The 25,319-nt window shown below is 41.2% G+C and overlaps 1 protein-coding gene across 2 annotated transcripts in view; it reads right to left on the bottom strand.

The window, feature by feature from the left end:
* Positions 1–25,319, bottom strand: part of cnot11 (CCR4-NOT transcription complex, subunit 11) — a 64,661-nt gene that overhangs the window by 21,009 nt on the left and 18,333 nt on the right. Inside the window, exons 2-7 of one of the 2 annotated variants that reach the window (XM_060937236.1) lie at positions 22,533–22,697; positions 22,212–22,364; positions 6,036–6,241; positions 5,603–5,805; positions 3,681–3,777; positions 1,932–2,076 (exon numbers count right to left, since the gene is read on the bottom strand). In XM_060937236.1, coding sequence (XP_060793219.1) covers positions 2,014–2,076; positions 3,681–3,777; positions 5,603–5,805; positions 6,036–6,241; positions 22,212–22,364; positions 22,533–22,697 — 887 coding nt within the window. In that variant the 3' untranslated portion in view covers positions 1,932–2,013. Of the gene's footprint in view, positions 1–1,931; positions 2,077–3,680; positions 3,778–5,602; positions 5,806–6,035; positions 6,242–22,211; positions 22,365–22,532; positions 22,698–25,319 lie in introns of those variants that run through there. The other variant, XM_060937235.1, reaches the window with a different exon arrangement.

The following is a 25,319-nucleotide window of genomic DNA, read 5'->3' as shown; positions in this document are numbered from 1 at the left end:
GAACAAGTTATGTTAGATCAAGACAACGTTTTAAGCAAGGTAAGGCCATTTGATTATTAATTTCCCCGCCATGGCATGACGTGGGCCCATATGATTTTGCCTTGTGCAGCTATCACGCATTTGAATTAGGTTCGCCTCATTTGCGCTGAAGAATATGGTTTATCGCGCAGTCTAAACGGACTTGGGTGTTGCTTGATTCTTTTTCTTTTCTTTTATTTCCCATGCTTGAAAGGGTATGATCCTGCTCATCGTGTACTTTTTTTTGATGGAGTAGGTGAAATAGTGCTGCAAATGGCGTTTCAACGCAGACATGTGTAAACGACAGTTGAATGCTATTTTCAAGATGAAGGAAGAGTTGCGTGATGCTTTGAAATATCTCTTAATCCATTCACCAATGCACAAAATTCGCTTTGCTGCTTAATCCATACCACAATGCACACATTTCGCTATGCTGCTTTTAAATAGTACATTTTGCCGAAACAAAATATTTTTTTTCTCGGTAATACCGTATACCCCGGGAAAACACAGAGACAGTTTAAAGGTATCAAAATTTGGATACCGCCCAACCCTAACTCCTTCACATCATTTTGAAGAGAGATTTCACTGTGCTCTCCTCTCCACCCTTTTATATGTTTTTCAATTTAATTCAGAGGTTTTACAGGGTTTAAAACATGGATTTTGGCTGTAAAATCGCAGTTTGAATTTTTTTTTCTGCTGCTCCCGCTCTAACGTCTAGAGTGGAGGAGCTCCTTATGATGTCATCACTCCAAAGTTCTACCCATTCATTTCAACGGCATGGAATTTTGCCGAAAAACAGGAATACCGAATGAACAAGGGGTAGTGCAACCATTTTAACAAGCACACCCAGGGATGTGATTTGGGGCTGGTGAAATTATCTGAAAATTTTAGCCGGGGGGCTGGGGGCCACAGGCCCCCAGCTGGTCCAGGGCAGCGGCCTGGTGGGGGGACAAGGGGGGGGAAGCCCCCCGAAGCTCCTGGGTTCTGGGGTTTTCTGACTTAAAAATTGTACTAAAATGGCAAGCAAACACACAAGAAAAAACTTGTCATGATTAACAAATTCAAGCCAATTTAATGGTCAACATGCAACTCTGACACACACTCTCTCGCTCACTCTCACACACACACTCTCACTCACACACACTCACACACCCCCCCCCCCCCCAAAGAACCAGCGCGAGCAGGGCCCGCTAGCCCCGCGCCTTGTGACGTAATTCGCCCCGAGGCGAGCCGCGGTTTTTCTCCAACCATTCCCAGCGGAACTTTTTTTTCACTATTCTGTCGATTTCTTTAACTCGATTTGCATTTTTACGCTCGATCACGGAGGCTGCCATCTTTCAACTCTTTGTTTGAAGCAAGCTTACGTACAGCTATCTAACAAGCGTGTTCATTGGTTGTTACAGAGCGATGAGCCAATCACGTACCTCGTTTCATCTCATTTATCACGTCACGCAATTATGTCATTGAGATGAAACGAGGTACGTGATTGGCTCATCGCTCTAACAACCAATGAACGCGCTTGTTAGATAGCTGTACGTAAGCTCGCTTCAAACAAAGAGTTGAAAGATGGCAGCCTCCGTGACTGAGGCGTAAAGATGCAAATCCGAGACTGCCATCTTTCAAACAAAGTCGGAACAAATAGGATACGAATGTGGATGAGGGAAAAATCAGAAAAAAATTTTTCTTCAAGTTTTGAGGTGAAAAAAGCGGAATTCCGCGAATTCGCGGAAAAATCACATCCCTGCACACCATTCTAGATTGGGCCCTACATTTCAGCGTTGGAACGGTGTCTCTATCTCGAAAGCCCTAGGAGGAGTAGTGGATCCAAAAAACGGGTGAAAACGAATAATAATAATAAATAATGATGCTTATTATTATTAATTAAAACTGTTGAAGTTGGAAGGGTAAACTTATTTCTTTCCCACCTGGTTTCTGAATGTCGGGTTACTTTTCCAGTAAAATGACTACGTATTGAAATCTGTTGTGGTTCTGTTGTCACCTGAAGTGATGTGTTTGTTTATAGAAGTTGGTGAGGACCACAGAATTGTTATTTTGGCCCTAAAAAACCCAAAACATAAATAAAATAAAAACATAAAATTAAAGGAGAGTGTACTTTCTTATAGGAACAATCAATAAAAACCTCGACACTTGAGACAACTTAAATAAATATCTCCTGACAGAAAACTTCATCACATCAGCTGTCACACATTTTCCTTGTTAAATAACAGCATACTTAGATTATGTGGTGCATCTGCCATACAAGGCCCTGTACAAGAGCTGCTGTTACTATAGATCCCTTCGCAGTAAACGTCATTCATACGTAAGAGGAAATTGCGCGCGCAGCCTGGACCCAAAAAAGACTCAGAAATGCCTAGCTGTGTTGTCGGGTGTCAGAATCGTAGCAGTGATGGGGTTAAAATGTACAGAATTCCAGTAGGATCTCACCCATTCCAAAAAAAAAAAAAAAATCGCCGACGTCTATGGCTACAAGCCATCAAACGTGTAGACTGGGATGAAAGCACTATCAAAAATGTGCGGGTTTGCAGCACCCACTTCATCACAGGTAAGATCAGGCTATTTATTAAATCTTTCTTTTTTATTCTTTCTAGTCTTCGTTTATTGATGTAGCAAAAAACTTTGGTAACGTTTGTCTGATTAGCTGGGTCATAGTTACACAATGTAATGAATATTGTTAGCATGTTAACTTAGCTTTGCATGCAATTTTGTTTGTAGGAGAGCTCTCGCTTGACTCAAGCAGTCCAGATTTTGTGCCATCATTATTTGTGTATGCCGAAAATCACAATTTTAAAGCAAGGATGGAAAGGTAAAATTGTGTGCCCTCACTCTAAATGCCAACTTACGTTGACTGCTCTAACCTAGCTCCCGCCCCGTTCAGTTTCATTTCTGGTCTCTGCCTCTCGCTTTTTACGCAGCTCTGATTTCTCTTAGCTGCACTCTTTACACTATCATTCCTTTCATGCCATCACCTCCTGCAAATTGCTGTTCAGTGTTGGTATTTGCTGTTGTAGCTAAAGCCACATTGCCATCACATCACTGGCATAATTTGATTAAAACAAAATGAATATGAATGCCCCATTGTTAATCAAGTTGTACATGCCCGCACATAATCATATGCATCTAAAGACTTGTAGGCACGAAGTTTTTCGTGGGTGTACACTGAAGTCTTGTCAATAAGGTACGAGTATATATCTGGCCATTGTATACCAGGGAACTTACTAACATCGTCCGTCCACTCTTTAGTTAAATGCGGATCCGGTAGGCGATGTCCACTTGTTAGAGTTAACTTATTTATGTAGCATTCTCGATCTTGTAACGACAATTGTTTGGCATAATCTGACAGCTCATAATGCCGGTCTATGGGCAGCGCCATTGTTTCTGGGTCCAGGCTGCGCGCGCATCCTGGCAATGGTCGGTTTGTTTACAAACATGCGAAGGGGTCTATAAACAAAACATTTCAGAATATATGTGCTTTGATAAAAACCTGTGATTTGCCATACAGCCAGAATTGCTTTTATAGAAAATTAAAATCAACACCACCTGATCAATCTGTGTCTTTGCTTGGTATTCAGTGATGGGGAGTCGGTCAAGGGTAAGAGGTGAAGTGTGCACTAGAAATAGTCACCGAACCAAGTGAAACTGACCTGCATGTACTTGTCCTTGATTTGCTCACAGGTTGAGATGCAATTAGAGATGTACAGGTGGATGAACTCAGGAGGAAGATCTACTGCGGTCGTCAACCTGAAACGCAGACGCCACATGACATACCCATGAGATTCAAACTACACAAACATACTAATGAGTAACAACATAGCAGTACACAAAATATGCAAAAAATAATCTACAATAAAAGTATTATTGATCACACACCTAGCCCTAATATTACAACCCCGATTCCAAAAAAGTTGGGACAAAGTACAAATTGTAAATAAAAACGGAATGCAATGATGTGGAAGTTTCAAAATTCCATATTTTATTCAGAATAGAACATAGATGACATATCAAATGTTTAAACTGAGAAAATGTATCATTTAAAGAGAAAAATTAGGTGATTTTAAATTTCATGACAACAACACATCTCAAAAAAGTTGGGACAAGGCCATGTTTACCACTGTGAGACATCCCCTTTCCTCTTTACAACAGTCTGTAAACGTCTGGGGACTGAGGAGACAAGTGGCTCAAGTTTACGGACAGGAATGTTAACCCATTCTTGTCTAATGTAGGACTCTAGCTGCTCAACTGTCTTAGGTCTTTTTTGTCGTATCTTCCGTTTTATGATGCGCCAAATGTTTTCTATGGGTGAAAGATCTGGACTGCAGGCTGGCCAGTTCAGTACCCGGACCCTTCTTCTATGCAGCCATGATGCTGTAATTGATGCAGTATGTGGTTTGGCATTGTCATGTTGGAAAATGCAAGGTCTTCCCTGAAAGAGACGTCGTCTGGATGGGAGCATATGTTGCTCTAGAACCTGAATATACCTTTCAGCACTGATGGTGTCTTTCCAGATGTGTAAGCTGCCCATGCCACACGCACTAATGCAACCCCATACCATTAGAGATGCAGGCTTCTGAACTGAGCGCTGATAACTCGGGTCGTCCTCCTCCTCTTTAGTCCGAATGACACGGCATCCCTGATTTCCATAAAGAACTTCAAATTTTGATTCGTCTGACCACAGAACAGTTTTCCACTTTGCCACAGTCCATTTTAAATGAGCCTTGGCCCAGAGAAGACGTCTGCGCTTCTGGATCATGTTTAGATACGGCTTCTTCTTTGAACTATAGAGTTTTAGCTGGCAACGGCGGATGGCACGGTGAATTGTGTTCACAGATAATGTTCTCTGGAAATATTCCTGAGCCCATTTTGTGATTTCCAATACAGAAGCATGCCTGTATGTGATGCAGTGCCGTCTAAGGGCCCGAAGATCACAGGCACCCAGTATGGTTTTCCGGCCTTGACCCTTACGCACAGAGATTCTTCCAGATTCTCTGAATCTTTTGATGATATTATGCACTGTAGATGATGATATGTTCAAACTCTTTGCAATTTTACACTGTCGAACTCCTTTCTGATATTGCTCCACTATTTGTCGGCACAGAATTAGGGGGATTGGTGATCCTCTTCCCATCTTTACTTCTGAGAGCCGCTGCCACTCCAAGATACTCTTTTTATACCCAGTCATGTTAATGACCTATTGCCAATTGACCTAATGAGTTGCAATTTGGTCCTCCAGCTGTTCCTTTTTTGTACCTTTTAACTTTTCCAGCCTCTTATTGCCCCTGTCCCAACTTTTTTGAGATGTTTTGCTGTCATGAAATTTCAAATGAGCCAATATTTGGCATGAAATTTCAAAATGTCTCACTTTCGACATTTGATATGTTGTCTATGTTCTATTGTGAATACAATATCAGTTTTTGAGATTTGTAAATTATTGCATTTCATTTTTATTTACAATTTGTACTTTGACCCAACTTTTTTGGAATCGGGGTTGTAAAACACAGTCTTTGAAGATACATTTTCTAATTAAATATCAGCACATGCCTCCGAAAACCGTTAGGAAGTCGTGTACCTGTTGACCACCTCCATAGAGTGTAAGGACATGTCCATGTTGACTAGGACAGAGAAATATTCTGTAATCTGGCTGGAGGACATGAGCTTCAGCAGCATCTCGATGGCCACCAGTGGGTTGTTTTCCACCAGATCAGGCAGTTTAGCGGGAGTGAGGCCGATGTGGTACACCAGCTTTGGGTCTTTATCCAATTCAGCTACCAGCTAAGAAAAGGACAATGACACAATGAATCTAATCAGCAAAAAGACACTCTAAAATGTATCAGAATGCTTTTGGTCCAATAGTGGTCTTGACATAGTAGTAGAAAAAGTAGCATTAGTTTTTGATTAATACAAAAAAAAAAAAAAAAAGTGTCAGGTTCTTAACAGTCTCTGTTTAATTTTTTATCCAGTAATACTGATTTTCCATCTCAGAGGCTAGATAAGTGCGGTACCTGGTTTTGTTGAGGTGCTGAGAGTGGGCTCTTGAAGGCTTTAGCCATGATGCGTTTGGTCTCGAGGCCGGTGGCGGCGCGAACACACATGGATCGATCCCACTGCACACGGTGTTCTGGCTCAGCAGGACTCAGCCACGCCAGCTCTGCCTCACTCGCTTGGAATAATGGTGGAGCCGGCCGTATCAGCTCAGGACGGAAATGACCTGGACATGGAAGAAATAAACAAGTGGTCACTTGAGTCAAATGCCGCTTTTCCACTACAAACGCGGCTGAGTCAGGCTGAGCCGTGCCGTGCTGAGTTGGGCTGAGTGGGGCTGTTGGAGTTGCATTTCGACTACAACCGCGCTGAACCGTGCTGGCTGGAAGTGGGTGGACACATTGGGTGGAGTTAGCGAAAGTGGGTGGACGTCACGTGATGTCGTTAAGCAGCGCAAACAGTGACATCAGTGATCTTTTAAGCGGTAGTCTCACGACCCGAATAGTAAACAATAAACATGGAGTCGTTAGTGTTGCTGGTCTTGGTGCTGTGGCTTGTTGTCACCGACAACGCCAACAGATACTGGCAAGAGCGTATAGATGAGGCGAGGCGCATAAGGCTTCAGAAATTCTTGTAATTCGTAATTATTCTTCTTCCGGGTTTACGGTGTTTACAGATCCCAGCGCGCTCGCGGGGCGTGTGGGGGCATGTGAGGACACTCCTCCTCACCAATCAGTGCACAGGGGAGTGTCTGCTCACGCCCCCAGCCTCACTCGGCTCGCTTTGGCTCGCTTCAGCCCCACTCCAAAACAGTGCGAGTTTTAGGGGCTAAGCAGGGCTGAAGCGAGCCGAGTCGTGCTGTTCTTTGGTAGTCGAAACGCGAGCCGTGTCGGGCTGAAGTGAGCTGAAGCGAGCTGAAAAAGGGTAGTGGAAAAGGGCCAAAAGACCTATTGACAAATGGATGTCAGTTTGCGATTAGTGCGAAGCTTGATCAATCGTCACTCATTGCTAGTGACGAATGCACGACGTACAGGTGTTTCATTTAACTGTAGCAACCGCAAAACGGAGGAGAGAAAATCCTCTACCAATTTATTTTTGCTGATTGAGGAATACGTCTGGTAAGCATGATTTACGTTAATTCATTTAAACTACAGACTTCCAGTTGCAAGCTAAGAATTGAATCATTAAGCTTCACTAAATATTTAACCAAACCAAATATTTCTCGATCGACTGACACTTTCACCCTAGCAACTCGCATTTGCAACAGTCTGTAAGTACAGTACCAGTCAAAAGTTTGGAAACGCCTTCCAATTCGATGTTTTTTCTTTATTTTAATTAACTAAAAGACACTTTGTGTCTTAAACTAATGACTGTTATTTCTCTTTACTTAGTCGAGTGGTTCTTGACACAATATGGATTACTACAGTTGAACAGGGCTATTTACTGTATTTTTATTATTTACTCTTTACTGGTTGATGGTGTCAAATGCATTAAGAAGGCAAGAAATTCCATTTTTGACAAGACACACCTGTTAATTGAGAAGCATTCCAGGTGACGACCTCACGAAGCTGATTCAGATAATGCCAATAGTGTGCAAAGCTGTTATCAAGGTAAATAGTGACGACTTTGAAGAATCTAAAAGATGAAACATGTTTCAACACCTTTTTTGTTTACCATATAATTCCATATGTTATTTCACCGTTTTGATGAGTTCAGTATTGTTCTACAATGTAGGAAAAAAAATAAAAACATGGAATTTGAAGGCGTTTCCAAACTTTTGACTGGTACTGTATACCATCAGAGCCTAATCTAGGAATTTGAAAATAGGGGACAGATCCCTCACTAGTTGTAGAAACAGGGGACAGAAAATATTAACACGGGTAAAAATATCCCTCATTTGTTCCAGTTAGTGGGGACAGAGAAATGAGTAATACATTGGTAGATATTTTCAAGAGTACGTCTATAAACAGAACAGTTTTATTAATCAAACTAAATACATGTAACAAACATTCATATCAGATGTTAATCTATATATCATAATTATGGTACTATACATATCCTTTAATACAGTGATATGAAAACCATATCAGCAAACACTTATCCACAGTTTATAGTATTGCACAAACATTATGATCAGATTTGAACTTTAAAAATGTAAAAAGATTTTAGATCAAAAACTATATGAAGAATTACTGCAAAACCTTACAAATATGACTAGTTTTCTGTTATACAACCCCGATTCCAAAAAAGTTGGGACAAAGTACAAATTGTAAATAAAAACGGAATGCAATGATGTGGAAGTTTCAAAATTCCATATTTTATTCAGAATAGAACATAGATGACATATCAAATGTTTAAACTGAGAAAATGTATCATTTAAAGAGAAAAATTAGGTGATTTTAAATTTCATGACAACAACACATCTCAAAAAAGTTGGGACAAGGCCATGTTTCCCACTGTGAGACATCCCCTTTTCTCTTTACAACAGTCTGTAAACGTCTGGGGACTGAGGAGACAAGTTGCTCAAGTTTAGGGATAGGAATGTTAACCCATTCTTGTCTAATGTAGGATTCTAGTTGCTCAACTGTCTTAGGTCTTTTTTATCGTATCTTCCGTTTTATGATGCGCCAAATGTTTTCTATGGGTGAAAGATCTGGACTGCAGGCTGGCCAGTTCAGTACCCGGACCCTTCTTCTATGCAGCCATGATGCTGTAATTGATGCAGTATGTGGTTTGGCATTGTCATGTTGGAAAATGCAAAGTCTTCCCTGAAAGAGACGTCGTCTGGATGGGAGCATATGTTGCTCTAGAACCTGGATATACCTTTCAGCATTGATGGTGTCTTTCCAGATGTGTAAGCTGCCCATGCCACACGCACTAATGCAACCCCATACCATCAGAGATGCAGGCTTCTGAACTGAGCGCCGATAACAACTTGGGTCGTCCTTCTCCTCTTTAGTCTGAATGACACGGCGTCCCTGATTTCCATAAAGAACTTCAAATTTTGATTCGTCTGACCACAGAACAGTTTTCCACTTTGCCACAGTCCATTTTAAATGAGCCTTGGCCCAGAGAAGACGTCTGCGCTTCTGGATCGTGTTTAGATACGGCTTCTTCTTTGAACTATAGAGTTTTAGCTGGCAACGGCGGATGGTACAGTGAATTGTGTTCACAGATAATGTTCTCTGGAAATATTCCTGAGCCCATTTTGTGATTTCCAATACAGAAGCATGCCTGTATGTGATGCAGTGCCGTCTAAGGGCCCGAAGATCACGGGCACCCAGTATGGTTTTCCGGCCTTGGCCCTTACGCACAGAGATTCTTCCAGATTCTCTGAATCTTTTGATGATATTATGCACTGCAGATGATGATATGTTCAAACTCTTTGCAATTTTACACTGTCAAACTCTTTTCTGATATTGCTCCACTATTTGTCAGTGCAGAATTAGGGGGATTGGTGATCCTCTTCCCATCTTTACTTCTGAGAGCCGCTGCCACTCCAAGATGCTCTTTTTATACCCAGTCATGTTAATGACCTATTGCCAATTGACCTAATGAGTTGCAATTTGGTCCTCCAGCTGTTCCTTTTTTGTACCTTTAACTTTTCCAGCCTCTTATTGCCCCTGTCCCAACTTTTTTGAGATGTGTTGCTGTCATGAAATTTCAAATGAGCCAATATTTGGCATGAAATTTCAAAATGTCTCACTTTCGACATTTGATATGTTGTCTATGTTCTATTGTGAATACAATATCAGTTTTTGAGATTTGTAAATTATTGCATTCCGTTTTTATTTACAATTTGTACTTTGTCCCAACTTTTTTGGAATGGGGGTTGTATGACTAGATTACTGTTTTACTATAAACATATCTATGAAGAAACTCAGTCGTCCAGGTACATAGTAATCTGTGGTTGGTTGAAGAGAGCAACTGGACTTGCTTGACGATTCTTGAAAACGTTTCACCTCTCCTCCAAAAGGCATCCTCAGTTCTGACTACTAGGGAGTATCCAGCATTTATCCTCTCATGGATCATCATAGAATCCGAATCAGAATGCTGATGGCTGCATTGTGGGCGGCTGATAAGATGTCAAAGACACCCACCTCTGTTCAATGATGGTTGTTCCAGGTTGACAAAAATGAACGATCCACTCTGGCTAAGATGTCTGCCAGTTTTCTGGAAGTCCTCTCATACTCCCGCACCAGTCGAAGGGATCTGAGGATGCCTTTCGGATGAGAGGCGAAACGTTTTCAAGAATCGTCAAGCAAGTCCTGTTGCTCTCTTCAACCAACCACAGATTACTATGTACCTGGACGACTGAGTTTCTTCATAGATATGTTTCTACGCACTTTGGGATGAGATCCCTTCGACTGGTGCGGGAGTATGAGAGGACTTCCAGAAAACTGGCAGACATCTTAGCCAGAGTGGATCGTTCATTTTTGTCAACCTGGAACGACCATCATTGAACAGAGGTGGGTGTCTTTGACATCTTATCAGCCACCTACAATGCAGCCATCAGCATTCTGATTCTGATTCTATGATGATCCATGAGAGGATAAATACTGGATACTCCCTAGTAGTCAGACAGAACTGAGGAAGCCTTTCGGAGGAGAGGTGAAACGTTTTCAAGAATCGTCAAGCAAGTCCAGTTGCTCTCTTCAACCAACCACAGATTGTTTTACTATAAATCACGTGACTCGCCTATTTTTACCAATTTGACCACCAGTAGTATAATGTTGCATTTCAAATATGACTAGGTTAATATTACATCATTTGATATAGTTAAGTCTAAAATCCATGTAGTCTTGCCACTATTAATTAATAATAAGATGAAAAATCTGACTTTCTGAATAAAATAAAATCACCATCAAATATTTAAAAATGCTATCATATTTGTTTTGTTCAGACCACCTTTCATGAAAGTGAAAAACATGAAACAATCTACCTACGTTTAAACTAGATTTTGACATAAATGACTGGAGATAATCTCAAAATTCAGACTTCCTAAAAAGTATATAATCTCTATCATTTACAATCTTACAGTACCTACAATTACACAAGAACAGATTAAATACATTTCATAATATTTTCAAATAAAACTTACATAATACCAAACATTATCAAACTAATTGTATATTGGCATTAGGAAAATATCAAATTCAAACTTCAAAAACCATTCTCAATCAGAATCAAATGACTTAGTATGTCTTCACACTGTCATATAATTACTCTAAGATCATATTTGTACACAAACTTGTATATCAACTAAGCACCTTTACTATTTCAATATGATTAATAACATAATACTCACTTCTGTGTCTTCGTTTTGTTTCCTTTTTTCTTTTTTCGTCCAAAGGTCTTTCAACGTGACCACGCGTTTTGACGTTATGTTTGGATGAGACAGAACGATATGCCGTGTGCTTTTGGGTATTTTTAAAACACTTCACACGATTGGTTGAGATACACCGTCTTCCGGTTCAGCGACCAATGATATAATAGTTCACAAAACTGATTTACCTGCTAAATAAACCCATACATGTCAACCTATACGGAATGTCCGTATTTTACACGGATTTGATTCAATAAACGTAGTATACGGGCGTATAAATAAAGTTATACGGATTCTTTAAAAAACTTCAATATTTATGTAGAGCTATAATCAATTCCCACGATGATAAAAGAGCGCATAACATCTACAAACGTACTGTACGCCACAGACAGCCAGTAGAGTCTTATGAAATCGCGCGTGATCTTGTGGTAGCGAGACTTCGTTCCACTTTTGATCATGCACACACCGCATTGCGAGAATCCCGCCAACCGGGAAGTCATAGACAAACATAGACGCTGCCTTCTGCGTAGAATCATACGTCATCCTCGCCGCCATATTGGATGTGGCAAAGATGCCTCATTCATGTGCTGCGTTTAACTGTACCAACAGGTTTACTGTCCAAACGAGAATCACATGGGATTACCTTTCACAGGTGAGACTGGAAAAATACTTTTCATTGTATTTGGTCATTATAACGTAATTTTACGAACAGATTTTCCTGACTTTGTGGCTAATATGAAGTCTCGTGCATAATAGCCGCTCGGTGAAACCTGTCTCCAAACAACGAAGTATTTCCTTCGTAACTACGCTGATAACACTGTGTGTTTTTGTCAAACATTGGAGCTTTGTATTCATTCAGAAGGTTTATTGTTATTAATATTGAATAAAAAGTAACTGGAATATATCAGTTAATTATCGTTCAAATTTTAGGTAAATTATTTTAATTTGCATCTTATACGGATTTTATAAGGGAAATACGGATTTTGGAGGTTGGTTATACAGGTTTGATTGACCAAAGGTTGACATGTATGTAAACCATTCGGAATACTTCGGTCCTTTCCGATATTTTCCGATTGGTGTGTAAACACTATATTTACCGCAGTGCTTGCTAGCTGGTGCTGACAAATTGATACGCACAAGATTCAGTAAGACGCGACTACACGCTCTCTACTTATAAATGCGCGACAAAATGAATAGATACGCGATACCACTCTCGTGCCCAAAAAGTGGATGTGCGACAGACAGATAAAAAACCCGTATTACACGCCCTAGATTCGGCTCTGTACCATCCTCTTATTAAACTGAGACAATGACCATGTCAGGGCTCCAGATGAAATGTTTACATTGGTTGCACTAGTGCACCGAACTTTCCATTTTAGGTGCACCCAAAATCTTCGCTGTGCCTTCTGACACCACAACAATACATTTCACGCATTACCTTTTCAGCCAGTTCTGTTTAAACTACAGCTACTGGGGTTACTACGTATAGCGATGTTGTACACACACCTTATGCAGAGGCATGCTTCACCTTGATGTAGCCCAGTACTATTTTGGCCGGTCTCTCCTTCTACCTGTATCCCAATCAATCATGAATGAAATGTACATTGAATCTGTGATCTGAACAGACTCCCTCCCCTCAAAATGTGTCTGCAGTCACCCCAATGACCTGAGCACAGGCAGTGTGTTTATAGCTGTAGATCAGATTTACATTTAAACACCCACACTGCAGTAAACACAACGCACAACTTTGGTTGTTTTGTCATATATGAGCCACGGAAACCGGATAAGCCATTCTTTGTGAAAGGCATATATTTTGGCCTTTTTGTAGGCTTGCATTTCGACCAAAATACACTCTGAAGCCAAGTTTAAGAAAAGAGGTTCCAAAGGAAAAACACGCATTCTTAAAGAGAATCAGAAATCTTACACTGCATTAAGAAGAAACGTTTGTCACATGCACACTTCAAGCACAGTGAAATTCATCCTCTGCATTTAACCCATCTGAAGCAGTGAACACACGTGCGCACACACCCAGAGCAGTGGGCAGCCACACTAGAGCGCCCGGGGGGCAGTCAGGGGTTCGGTACCTTGCTCAAGGCCGCCCCACATTAACCTAACACAGTCTTTGGACTGTGGGGGAAATCTGAGCACCCGGAGGAAACCCACGCAGACACGGGGAGAACATGCAAACTCCATACAGAAAGGCCCTCGCCAGCTGCTGGGTTCGAACCCGGAACTTTCTTGCTGTGAGGCAACCATGCTAACCACTTCAGGGCTCGAAATTTGCGGTGGTCTGGTCGCCCGAGGCGACTTAATTTGTCGAGTAATAAAAAATGTATATGAAGCGAAGATTCAGACACACCGTCAACTAAAGCCGCTACATATCAAGTGCGTGCCGTGTCTGTGTTAATCGATGTGTTTATCGGCAGGACAGTCAGGCTGTCGTTTTTTTCACTACTGCGCATGCATATAACAAACATCCCAAGTCTCCCGGAAGTTCCGGGAGTGGGTGGTTCTCCACTATAGTTGCAAATTGGGATATGGACCTTGAGCAAACTGATAAGTTCATAAGGCAGAATTCTGGTAGCCAATTTTGGAGTTTTATCAAAGTATCTTATTGCTCGATATGGCAAAGGTCAAAGTCATTTCAAGGTCAAGGTTGCCCTTGTCTCTGTCAGTACACAAACAGGTCTCTGAAATGCCTAATAAATCCATAATCTCTGACCAAAATCAAAATGTAATTGACCCCAATTACAAATCTGCGCCTTATTATAAATAATTCTATTTGAAAATGTATATTTATCACAATAGAACAATAAATATATGTATTAAAAGGGTGCAGCGTTTGTGTCCTGACAGCATGTTTGTGTACTGACGTTCAAAAATAAGACAACGAAGTTGATTATTTGAGCAGAACAGTAATAGATTTAATTTTTGAACCTCAAAAATGGCAACAACATTAACCATGTGTTAACAAAATTAGGAACAAAACATATAAGAACCTAAGGCAACATTTCATGACACCAATTATAAAGTAGCCTAATTAACATTTCCTCACAATAGTCAGTACACAAACAGACCCCGGTGTTAGTGTATGGACTGTTATGGCCCTTTTCCACTACCTTTTTTCAGCTCACTTCAGCCCGACACGGCTCGCATTTCGACTACCAAAAAACAGCACGACTCGGCTCGCTTCAGCCCTGCTTAGCCCCTAAAACTCGCACCGTTTTGGAGTAGGGCTGAAGCGAGCCAAACCGAGCCGAGTGAGGCTGGGGGCGTGAGCAGACACTCCCCTGTGCAGTGACTGGTGAGGAGGAGTGTCCTCACATGCCCACACACGCCCCGCGAGCATGCTGGGATCTGTAAACACCGCAAACCCGGAAGAAGAAGAATTACGAGAATTTCTGAAGCCTTATGCGCCTCGCCTCATCTATACGCTCTTGCCAGTATCTGTTGGCGTTGTCGGTGACAACAAGCCACAGCACCAAGACCAGCAACACTAACGACTCCATGTCCTCCATGTTTATTGTTTACTATTCGGGTCGTGAGACTACTGCTTAAAAGGTCACTGATGTCACTGTTTGCGCTGCTTAACGACATCACATGACGTCCACCCACTTTCGCTAACTCCACCCAATGTGTCCACCCACTTCCAGCCAGCACGGTTCAGCGCGGTTGTAGTCGAAATGCAACTCCAATAGCCTCACTCAGCTCGACTCAGCACGGCACGGCTCAGCCCGACTCAGCCGCGTTTGTAGTGGAAAAGTGGCAATAGTGTATGGACAAATAGTTCATCATCTGGTCGCCAGGGTGCAGATGTGTATATGATGCCTGTGCATTGTAGTCGAGTTGAAAGGTCTTCTAACTCACATTCATGGCACAAACATGTTTTCATGACAAAGCTGGGCCTACATCATTCTAGAAGTGTTAGTGTATTGACTGCTATTATAAATTCTGTTAAAAATTGCCATACAAACCTGAACAATGCTGGAAAACTACCACAATATGAAATTCAATGTTTCCCTCCCTTGAACTTGTGGGATTCCCACAATCCACTGCAGTCATCTCATTAGAATAGTTCTGTCCATTTTCCCCAGGTGTCTCTAGTTAGTACTGTTAGTGTACTGACTTAATTACTTGGGACACCAAAAATCAATTTCTTGGCGGGAAAATTTCTGACTAGTATTGGAAATATTTTCAAAATGTGCTTTTCTTCATGCTGCATGGACAATATTGATCATATTTAAATGGGTGACACAAAATAATAACACCAATAAATATTTTTCAGCAAGGGTTTATTTTCCTTCTGGGATGTATGAGACATGCATTTTGGACCCCCTTGGGTACTTCCAATGAAAAATTCCACCAACACTATTATATTTGAGTGGATAAAATTTAATATCAATTAATTTTTATAATCAATAGGAAGGCATATGAACACAGACACCCTGATTTTATTTAAAGGCCTGGTCTCAGAATACTTGTTAAGTGAGGTGAAACCAATTTGCAACTATAGTGGAGAACCACCAGAGTCTCTCGCATATTGATAGTGGCTCCCTGATGCCCGCAAATTGGATAATATCTCCCGGAATCTAGAGCATGCGAGCAAGAGTGTGCACGCGAAACATTAATGTCTGCATCACGCATATGACGGAATGCGCGAGAGAGACTGCGCGTGTGCCAGTTCATGAAGCGCATGCTAGACAAAGAGCATCCTGATTGGTTTACAGACATCCCAAACTGCAGACCCCCCCTGCTGATAGGGAAAAAAGGTCAATATATTATTTGTTGATATTATATTATGGTGCTCTGTGTTGGTCTCATTTATGTATTTAACAACAGTATCAAAATACTCCGGTTCTTGAAATAAATGCACATTAGTCATGAACAATGGTAGGGTGATTCTCATGAAGACCTTCACATTAACAAAGTTTTTCACCTCATTTCAGTATTTTTTCAAGTTGAGAGCCTAAAATAGAGTGTGAACTTTACTATGTTGATCTTTTTTTAATGGAAAAATATTTTAATGGAATTTTATTCTTATTTGAGGCTTACATGATCCAGAATAATTCATCACCGTTACAGTAAATGATGAAGCTAGATCATGAGTTAAAAACATTTTTTGACAATTTATTCCATATTTCCACAAAATATCCCATTAAATGAACAGCACAGTCCATGACAATTACTTTATATTTTTTTTGACATTTATTTATTGCCCTCACAGTGCATGGTAATGAGAATATTGAGTAACGGTAATGAGATACTCTTGGCTAATTTCACAAATAAACCTGAAATGCTAGCATGCTAGCAACCTATAACTTTGCCACATGTTAAAGCCTTATATTGTGATAATCATAAAATAATATATTTTTTTATTTTTAAAAGTAATGAGTATTAAACCATAACGGTAATGATAATAGACAGTGTAACTGAGGACAGATTTAGCAACATTAACATAAATATCACAAAGTAAGAGAAGAGTGAGCAACTGACCTTGTCTCCATTTTGAATCTTGTATCTGAAGGGATGCATCATGGGATAGCTGATCAATTTAAAGGCACGGTGTACTTTTTATAGGGGGGTGAAATCATGAAACGGTAATGAGAAACATTTGGTGCGGACACAGTTATTTTGTTTAAAATCAAGTACCTTTTTTTGTTCAACACAAAAAATATTAATATTATGCATAAATATAGATGTTTTAAAATAACTTTACACTTTTTTTATATAATTAGGAATTTTTATATGATTTAAAGTAAACATTAAAAAAAGGGATGCGGACACAACGGTAATGAGAATTTCCAGAGATTTTTTGTTTAACTGATATAAAAATTAGTTTATATGATGAAAACCATTTGTCCATACAGTGCTCCCTATTTTCTTTACACAAAATATCAGATTTTATGTGAATTAAGTATTGATTTTGGAAAATGCGTCCTGGACATGTTCACTGCAGCTTCATGAGAATCACCCGGTAACTACTCTCTTTTGTGTTATTTTTGACAGAAGTAAAATCAGGGGTGAAAGCAAGCCGGTCCTGGCCGGTCCGGCGTACCACTAAAAGATTTGGCCGTACCGAAAAGAAAAAATATACTGTCTCTGGGGGAAAAAAAAAAATTGCACTTTCAGCATCACACCTGCTAATGTTAATTTACCAAAAGCAACACGTTTTCCTCAATATACATTGCATATAACTCGTTCTGACCTGTCTCTGAATTATGTCTGAAGTAAATTCCTTCCATGTTTCACTTGACAGACAACGTGCGAGATAGTGCGCGGAGCCCACTGCTTAACCATCTTGCGCCAACGTGCGCAGCTGGTATCCAAAGTGTTTTAGTAGACAGAATGTCCAAAATGAAAAGTTAGTTTTCAACTGTTTAGCGAAAAAAATTTTATTAAAATGAGTGTTGTTGAAATGATGTTTGCAATTTATTTATAATCAAAAACTGATACAGGTGGATGAAAGAGTGATAGTGTGATAAAAAAAAGTACTATACTAGTATCTCTGAATGATAAGAAGTCCTAATGAATGCTTGATAAGTAGACAATAAATAATTAGGGGTCATTCCACGTCAATTCAACCGGGGAATGGAAAAAAAAAAATCACCAGATGTACCCATGCTACCTAGGAGAAACACTAAATTTATTTGAATGTAAGATGTATACTTTCCATGTTACAGCCAGTTTTACTGTGCGAGGGGGGTGTCAATTTTGGTCAGACTTTTTTTTTTTTTTGGTCCAAGTTCACAAGCCCGTAGCTCAAGAACTAAACCATGTAGGAGGCTCAAATTTTGCATGCTGGCACATAAATAAGAATAGTATGTAGCAAAACTGTCATTTTGGGTCTGGCTGATCCTGCATGGTCATAGCACTCCCTCAAAGATGATCAAAATTTTATTGGAGTTTTTGGCTGTGCTGTCAGAAAACATATTTTTACCCAACATAGGCTCTTGATTTTTTTTTCCCTTATTGAGATAAGTAGAAACACACTCAAAAAAAAAAAAGCAATAAAAACAGAAAGGAAACTCTATCAGTGTTTGAACAGAAGACCTCACAAGTCTGACAAATCATTTTGGATGTCATTTTCAGAGCACCGTAACACCTTGTGGGAATGTGCGCAGATTTTTTTAAATATTTTTTTCTTTATTCTCCATGATCCCTTCTTTTTAAAAACACCAAATTGACTTGTCTTACTCAAATCTTTATTTTCCACCCTGAACATGGGCAAAAGGCACCATTGAGAGCAATATGTTTTCGATAGAGGTTTTCAACCCACGTGACCGTTGCCATGTCAACAAGTAGCCGGCGCCATTTTGACGGTCACAAATATGGCGACTACCGGTAGCGATACACTGTTGATCATGACGAAGTCTCATTGTCGAGTATTTTATCCGGCCTAGATGACGCGAGTAAGAAGCGATATCACCAGAAAATCAATGATGCTGGTGGACGTGATCCGTACACGTTACCAGGCTATCTTTTTCTGGCTTTGCAGCGCTGCAGATCTTCCTGACCTGCAGTCAGGCGTGTGGGAAATACCAGGGAAAAAACATAAAAGAAAAAGGAGCGAGATGCAGAAAACACCTTCACTATCCAGCGACGTAGGGCAGGGCGAGCAGAGGGAGAGGTATTTGCAAAAATTGAGGTTAGCAGGCTTAGAGAACGACGTTTACCTGCTTCCACCAGGATTGTTCACTGACAGCTAAGGTTTGTTCACATTTTCATTTACTTTCGGTCCTCAGGATAAACAAAATGTTATTAAATGTCATTGAAATAACTTCTTAATCTGTTAACTTGGTTAAGTTTTTCCTTTACTGTATTTACTAGTTTACTGAGCTCGCGCGCTCGGGCAGGCTGGGAACGAGCGCGCTAGCTCCCAGCCTGCCCGAGCTAGCGCGCTCGCTCCCAGCCTGCCCGAGCGCGCGAGCTCAGTAAACTAGTAAATACAGTAAAGGAAAAACTTGAGACTGAAAGGTTTTAACAGTCATCCAAATGACTGAACGTAAACATTGCTACAGTAACATACTAGCTACTGTTGTTGACATTAGCTAGCTTGACCTTCAAAATGGCGGACACCGGGGCGTCACGTCACCTGTGACGTCACGTCGAAATCCTCTATAACATTAATGTAAAGAGTAAATAACCAAAGGCTAATTTTGCCCTGACATGATCACCTGAGAGTGCCTGTGCAGGGTATCCTTTTCAGTTTCAATGATTCAGTCAGTGCGTTTACATGCACATAGAGAAAATCGAATTTCTGCCGTTGCTCGACTGAAATCGAAGTTCTAAATGCCATGGAAACACCTTAGCTAGGCTGAAATTGAACTGAACTTGATTTCTCGTAAACGAGCTACGCGACCTAGATTATGCGATTTTTGCCGAGCTACTTAGTGCATGTATACCCTATCGAGCTACGTAGTCGAGCTACTTACTTCAGCACTGCCCCTTCCGGAAGTGACGAGTGACGAGACCACAAGCGGGAAACACAACAGCCTCGGTCGGGGGGGAAAAAAAAACAAACAAAAAAAAAAACAGCCTCGGTCGGCATGACACTTCACCTTAGCCGCCCACTTTATTAGGAACACTTCTGTTCGTGGCGGCACGGTGGTGTAGTGGTTAGCGCTGTCGCCTCACAGCAAGAAGGTCCTGGGTTCGAGCCCCGGGGCCGGCGAGGGGCTTTCTGTGCAGAGTTTGCATGTTCTCCCCGTGTCCGCGTGGGTTTCCTCCGGGTGCTCCGGTTTCCCCCACAGGCCAAAGACATGCAGGTTAGGTTAACTGGTGGCTCTAAATTGACCGTAGGTGTGAATGTGAGTGTGAATGGTTGTCTGTGTCTATGTGCCAGCCCTGTGGTGACCTGGCGACTTGTCCAGGGTGTACCCCGCCTTTCGCCCGTAGTCAGCTGGGATAGGCTCCAGCTTGCCTGCGACCCTGTAGAAGGATAAAGCGGCTACAGATAATGAGATGAGATGAGACTTCTGTTCGTACATACAAACTACAAACACTCTTCTTAGAGTTTAGAGTTTATTTTATTTTTAAAAGGGACAGTGTACAAATTAAACATTATCCTTGTGGTAAGGACAGATGTCTGTACCAGGTTATAGACCCCTTTCACTGACGTCACCCGAAACCGGAAGTAAACAGACCCTGCGCCATTTTGGAAGACCAACAAACTCGTGATAAGGGGATAATAACGGCAGCGGTATGTGAACCCACGAGAATAAAGTGGAGTGGCAAACGACTTAAACAAACAAATCTGAGCTGTTTTATTTATGATTTATTGGCCCAACAGTAGACTTGAAAGAAACCTGTGTGAGACTTGGCAAAAAACTGTGGATATAATGGATAAGTCTGTGCATGATCTGCGGACACTTTGAGGTAAGCAAACGCAGGAAATTCAGATTTAAAACATGCTAAAGTGGCCCCAAGTTGATAACTGTATGAGGAGCAAGCCTCCCAGACTTCTACAATTTAATAATAATAATAATTTAGGATGGTTTGGGGCTTGCTCGCTGCTGCCAGGTTGGCTGTTGAGTAGCCTGACTTTTTTTTTTTTCTTGCGTGTGGCATCATTGTTGACGCGAGGTTGTTTTTTGAACATGCCAATGCGGACACGATTTCCCCTGACGAGTTATGACTTCAGACGCGATGCGTGTGTGGAGGTGTGGAGTCCGCGTGATATGAGCGTAAGATAGGCTTCTCATGTGTTTGGAGATCCGCACTCCGAGACAAGCGCAAGGCTTCTCATGGTGTTTGGAGATCCGCGCTCCGAGACAAGCGCAAGCGCGCCCCCCCCCCCCCAGGAAAAAAAGGGACCCCCCGAAAATATCGGCATAGTTCGAACACTGAGTGTAGGCACTGGGTGTAAACAACAAATAGTTTACAATGTCTGGGTAGCAAACAGATGGCAGAATTGGTGTCCGGTCCTCCTTATGTTTCCATTCTCCCTTGCCCCAAGTCTTATCATATGGGTCAAACCCATCAATCACAGCCAGTTTCTCCACATACCGTGCCCTTTCTGCAGCTGGTAATGTACTCACATAACCAGAATTATCATCCATCGTGTCACTTTACTCTCGCTCCTACTTTGTTTTATATTGTGAGTGCATGTACTTGGTCTTCCAATATGGCGCCTAACAAAATCTCGCGGCGCGGTGACGTCATGTGAAAGGGGTCTATAGCAGTACATGCTAATTTCCGCCTGTAGTCCCTTGGCAGGTGGATGTAATAAAAAGATAAATAAACTGTACAGGAAATGTCATCAAATCTGTCATTAGAGCAATTTGTAGTGATTTAGACCAGTAAAATTTCTTGTGAACACGGAACTGATAACTTTGTTTATATTCTTGAATAGCTCTTCTTCATGACGACAACCGGAAGTGTACCAACACGATGGGGCGTGTAGCGCCACCTGTGGCTCGGGTGCACAATGTACCTCACACAATAGCTCGATTCCCTTGTGTGCATGTAGGATTGGATTTCTCTGGCACCCCTGCTGGGACCCTTAGCTCGATTACCGACAGCAGCTCCATTTGGATGTGCATGTAAACGTACTGAGTGATTTTAGGGGCACCTGTGGTTACTCTCACACAGTAACCACAGGTGCCCCTAAATCACTGAATCATTGAAACTGAAAAGGATACCCTGCACAGGCAGGGTAAAATTCATACATGAACAAATTTTGGCGAGTTGATTTTCTGTTTAGCTAGTTACTTTGGAAGGTAAATAGTCTGGCTGGCTGGTGAAAAAATATACGAATTTCGAGCCCTGCACTTACACCACCGTGCCGCCCTTAGAAGTAACTAGTGCCTTTCTGAACTGGACCTTTTAGGTGACTATGATACAGAGCTACAGTAAATGGAATTGCACTTACTTTCCAGAGGTGGGCGTGGCCCTGTGACCAGTGATTCTGTGATCTGATTGGCTAAGGAGCTGTCAAAGCCTGAGTGCGAGGAGTCAGGGTCAGGGTCACTAAGGAGGCTGGGAAAACTGGCTTTGCTCTGGGTGGGAAGCTCCGACTGACGCTCTGGATTGATCAAATACACAAACAGATTCAGTACGAAGGTGAAAATTCTTTTTAATTTTGTTTAAAAAGAAAAACACTTTAGGTATTTAATCAGGTCACAACTAAACCCATCCATCCTTCACATCGCTGTCAGTTCAGACATTCAGCTCACAGAAAAGTGCTGATTACCAGCGAGAGCAAGCTGTAGTCCGCTGATGTCGACAGTCTGTGGGGCCGAGCTTACATCCATGCAGGAGATCTGCCGTGGCGTTTTCTTAAAGAGCTCCCGAGGAGGAGCGAGCATCAGCTGGGAGAGGAAAAATTTCTCAGGCAGAGTGACTGGGGGAAGGAAACCTGAAAGGGGGGGGAGAAAGAAAGAAAATGAATGAATGAATGAAGGAATGAAATAACCCCACACAAACCTGTGACTTTTTGATGGGATTGAAAAAATTAATAATCCAGCTACATCAGCCATGTGATGTGATTCAGGACAAAATCAACACAAATGTCAACCCTACCATGGAAAAATTAGGTTACCATCTCTCATTTAGGTCTCTGTTGAATTGATCTGAAGTTTTAAAGCAGGGGGAACTGGTATTTTTTTTTTTTATTGTGTCCCCCCAAACCAGGTCAAGTCCACAACCCTGACAAACTATCAAATATGAACATGCACTCAGAAGCCTAATATACTGTTGGTCCTGTGCTGCCGAGGCCTGGACTCCACAAGACCTCTGAAGGTGTGCTGTGGCATCTGGTATCAAGATACTAGCAGCTGATAAGGGCCTGACCCAGAAGTCACTTCTGGTACCCATAAAAGCAATTCTGTGTTCCAATTTCTAATAGCCGATATTATCAGCTGATCCACACCCCTTGGGGGAAAAAAAAAAAACTTAAAATGTTAACAGAAATGCATTAAAAATGTTGTGAATAGTACAAAAATAGTCAAGCCTGTCTATTGTACAACCCCGATTCCAAAAAAGTTGGGACAAAGTACAAATTGTAAATAAAAACAGAATGCAATGATGTGGAAGTTTCAAAATTCCATATTTTATTCAGAATAGAACATAGATGACATATCAAATGTTTAAACTGAGAAAATGTATCATTTAAAGAGAAAAATTACGTCATTTTAAATTTCATGACAACAACACATCTCAAAAAAGTTAGGACAAGGCCATGTTTACCACTGTGAGACATCCCCTTTTCTCTTTACAACAGTCTGTAAACGTCTGGGGACTGAGGAGACAAGTTGCTCAAGTTTAGGGATAGGAATGTTAACCCATTCTTGTCTAATGTAGGATTCTAGTTGCTCAACTGTCTTAGGTCTTTTTTGTCGTATCTTCCGTTTTATGATGCGCCAAAAGTTTTCTATGGGTGAAAGATCTGGACTGCAGGCTGGCCAGTTCAGTACCCGGACCCTTCTTCTACGCAGCCATGATGCTGTAATTGATGCAGTATGTGGTTTGGCATTGTCATGTTGGAAAATGCAAGGTCTTCCCTGAAAGAGACGTCGTCTGGATGGGAGCATATGTTGCTCTAGAACCTGGATATACCTTTCAGCATTAATGGTTTATTTCCAGATGTGTAAGCTGCCCATGCCACACGCACTAATGCAACCCCATACCATCAGAGATGCAGGCTTCTGAACTGAGCGCTGATAACAACTTGGGTCATCCTTCTCCTCTTTAGTCCGAATGACATGGCATCCCTGATTTCCATAAAGAACTTCAAATTTTGATTCGTCTGACCACAGAACAGTTTTCCACTTTGCCACAGTCCATTTTAAATGAGCCTTGGCCCAGAGAAGACGTCTGCGCTTCTGGATCGTGTTTAGATACGGCTTCTTCTTTGAACTATAGTTTTTTAGCTGGCAACAGTGGATGGCACGGTGAATTGTGTTCACAGATAATGTTCTCTGGAAATATTCCTGAGCCCATTTTGTGATTTCCAATACAGAAGCATGCCTGTATGTGATGCAGTGCCGTCTAAGGGCCCGAAGATCACGGGCACCCAGTATGGTTTTCCGGCCTTGACCCTTACGCACAGAGATGCTTCCAGATTCTCTGAATCTTTTGATGATATTATGCACTGTAGATGATGATATGTTCAAACTCTTTGCAATTTTACACTGTCGAACTCCTTTCTGATATTGCGCCACTATTTGTCGGCGCAGAATTAGGGGGATTGGTGATCCTCTTCCCATCTTTACTTCTGAGAGCCGCTGCCACTCCAAGATGCTCTTTTTATACCCAGTCATGTTAATGACCTATTGCCAATTGACCTAATGAGTTGCAATTTGGTCCTCCAGCTGTTCCTTTTTTGTACCTTTAACTTTTCCAGCCTCTTATTGCCCCTGTCCCAACTTTTTTGAGATGTGTTGCTGTCATGAAATTTCAAATGAGCCAATATTTGGCATGAAATTTCAAAATGTCTCACTTTCGACATTTGATATGTTGTCTATGTTCTATTGTGAATACATTAACAGTTTTTGAGATTTGTAAATTATTGCATTCCATTTTTATTTATAATTTGTACTCTGTCCCAATTTTTTTGGAATTGGGGTTGTACATGGGGGGGGGGGGGGGATGTGCTGAACTAATGTACATAATTATTAGGAAAAAGTTGAATCCATCAACAATTAATATGGTATACATGTAATATTAATATAACTATGAAATAAAAGTACTGTACTTTTATATAGGAACTGTACAAATGTTAAAAAAAACAAACCAAAAAAAACCACCCCACCCGATTTGTACATGTATGCCATTATGTGTAGAACTGAAACTGACATTTTTTAAAAAGCAGAACACCTTTATCTGTTTAAAACAGGGCTTTGAACCGGTTCAAGGAACGAAAACGAAAACCGGGAACTTTTTCTATTTCACATGGAACAGAAACGAAACCAGAAACTTTATTTTTTATGTTCCGGAACAGAAACGCTTATTAAAAATAATGGTAACCGGTTAATACCGG

The sequence above is a fragment of the Neoarius graeffei genome, chromosome 13 (genome assembly GCF_027579695.1).
Source record: "Neoarius graeffei isolate fNeoGra1 chromosome 13, fNeoGra1.pri, whole genome shotgun sequence".
NCBI classification, from domain to species: Eukaryota; Metazoa; Chordata; class Actinopteri; order Siluriformes; family Ariidae; genus Neoarius; species Neoarius graeffei.
This window is presented reverse-complemented; position numbering and strand designations above follow the sequence as displayed.